This window comes from Arachis ipaensis, chromosome B04, assembly GCF_000816755.2.
Source record: "Arachis ipaensis cultivar K30076 chromosome B04, Araip1.1, whole genome shotgun sequence".
Classification (NCBI taxonomy): Eukaryota; Viridiplantae; Streptophyta; class Magnoliopsida; order Fabales; family Fabaceae; genus Arachis; species Arachis ipaensis.
Genome location: NC_029788.2, coordinates 13318555 through 13320103, shown reverse-complemented (window position 1 = coordinate 13320103; position 1549 = coordinate 13318555). Strand labels below are relative to the sequence as shown.

Genomic DNA, 1549 nt, shown 5'->3' with positions numbered 1-1549 from the left:
TCTTAATAATTGAATTACTATCTAACGAAGTTTGATTCAGTGCCCATCTTATATTATTTACATGACTTGATGGTGTATATGGTTGGTTCTATTTGTATGAAATTGATTCCAAATAAAATTAATACTTTTTATCAGAATTAATTTAGTAAAATTAATTTTAACTTAATACCCTAATTTTATGTCTAATAAAAGTGACTTTAAACAACTTTTTTTTTTTCTAAAAAAAAGCTCACTACTTCTTTCAAATTCAATTCTAATTAACGGAAAATATTGGATTTGAAAGTTCATTTCAAACTGATAACTAAACCAAAAATCAATTTTTTTTAATGTTATTATTACTATGTTTTTAACTTTTAATTATGCATAACAAAGTTATGTTGTCATCTAATCAAATGATGACATTATCATTGATAATTTTTTTATTATATTATCTTTTAATCTGATAGGTCAATTATTAATTAATCACAAGATCTGAATTTTACATAAAGATTCTCGTTAGTCAATGAATTATTGTATATATAAATGAATGCTGTATTTAATAAACCACCAATATTTACTTAAGTGGACGAATAAATTAGCCGCTTGATCAATCCAAATTAGTTTTATTATTAATATTATATCACATTACATAATATGTCAAAAATCACTTCAATATTTATATTTTTTTCGTGTAAGAGTCTTTTCTTTATTTGTGTAAATTTTTTTATGTTTTTTTTGTTGTCCTTATACTAAATCTTTTTTATTTTGTTAACAATGATTGATTTTTATAATTTTAGATAATAGAATTCCAGATTTTATATATAATTTTTTACCATAGTATGTGTTTGTAATAATATAATAAATGGTGTTTTTTGTGCATAGATTCGCTCCCATGATGGTTTGTTTCTGTATAAATAGACCATCATTCTTGTTCACATTTCCTCACTTCTTGCCTGCTCTTCTTCATCATCAATCCCATCACACATATAATAACCTTTCTCTTTCTCTTTCTCTTTCTCTTTCTCTCCATCCATCTTGTTATTTTTCTTTTCTCATGTTTATATAATAATAAGGTCCACTATTCACTATTCACCAAATACTTATATATTATATCCCTTTAATTCTTCTACATACTTTCAACACCTTGTGTGTGTTCTAACTTCCATATAAGAAATGGTGGTAGCTTCACCCAATTCAATCCAAACCGAAAAGATTGTATCCATCAACCTTCCCACCAAAGACTTATCCAAAGAAAGAGCAACGGTTGCAAAGCTGATCGTGAAAGCGAGCGAAGAGTATGGATTCTTCAACGTCATCAACCACCGGATTCCTCAAGACATAATAGACAACATGGAGGAAGCCGGCTTCGACTTCTTCGCGAAGCCGGCTTCCCAAAAGGCGAAACTTGCATCCAATTACGATAGCGTTCCGCTAGGGTATGGATGCAAGAACATAGGGTTCAATGGCGACGTTGGTGAGGTGGAATACCTCCTTTTAAATGGAAGTGCTTCTCATATTTCTAAGATCTCCACAACCATCTCCAATGACCCATCAAACTTCAGGTATGTGC

The 1549-nt window shown here is 29.4% G+C and overlaps 1 protein-coding gene across 1 annotated transcript in view; it reads left to right on the top strand.

The window, feature by feature from the left end:
• The window catches only part of LOC107637588 (gibberellin 2-beta-dioxygenase 2-like), a 15567-nt gene continuing 14932 nt past the window's right edge, over positions 915-1549 (top strand). The window contains exon 1 of the mRNA XM_021120793.1: positions 915-1541. Coding sequence (XP_020976452.1) covers positions 1153-1541 — 389 coding nt within the window. The 5' untranslated portion in view covers positions 915-1152. The remainder of the gene's footprint in view (positions 1542-1549) is intronic.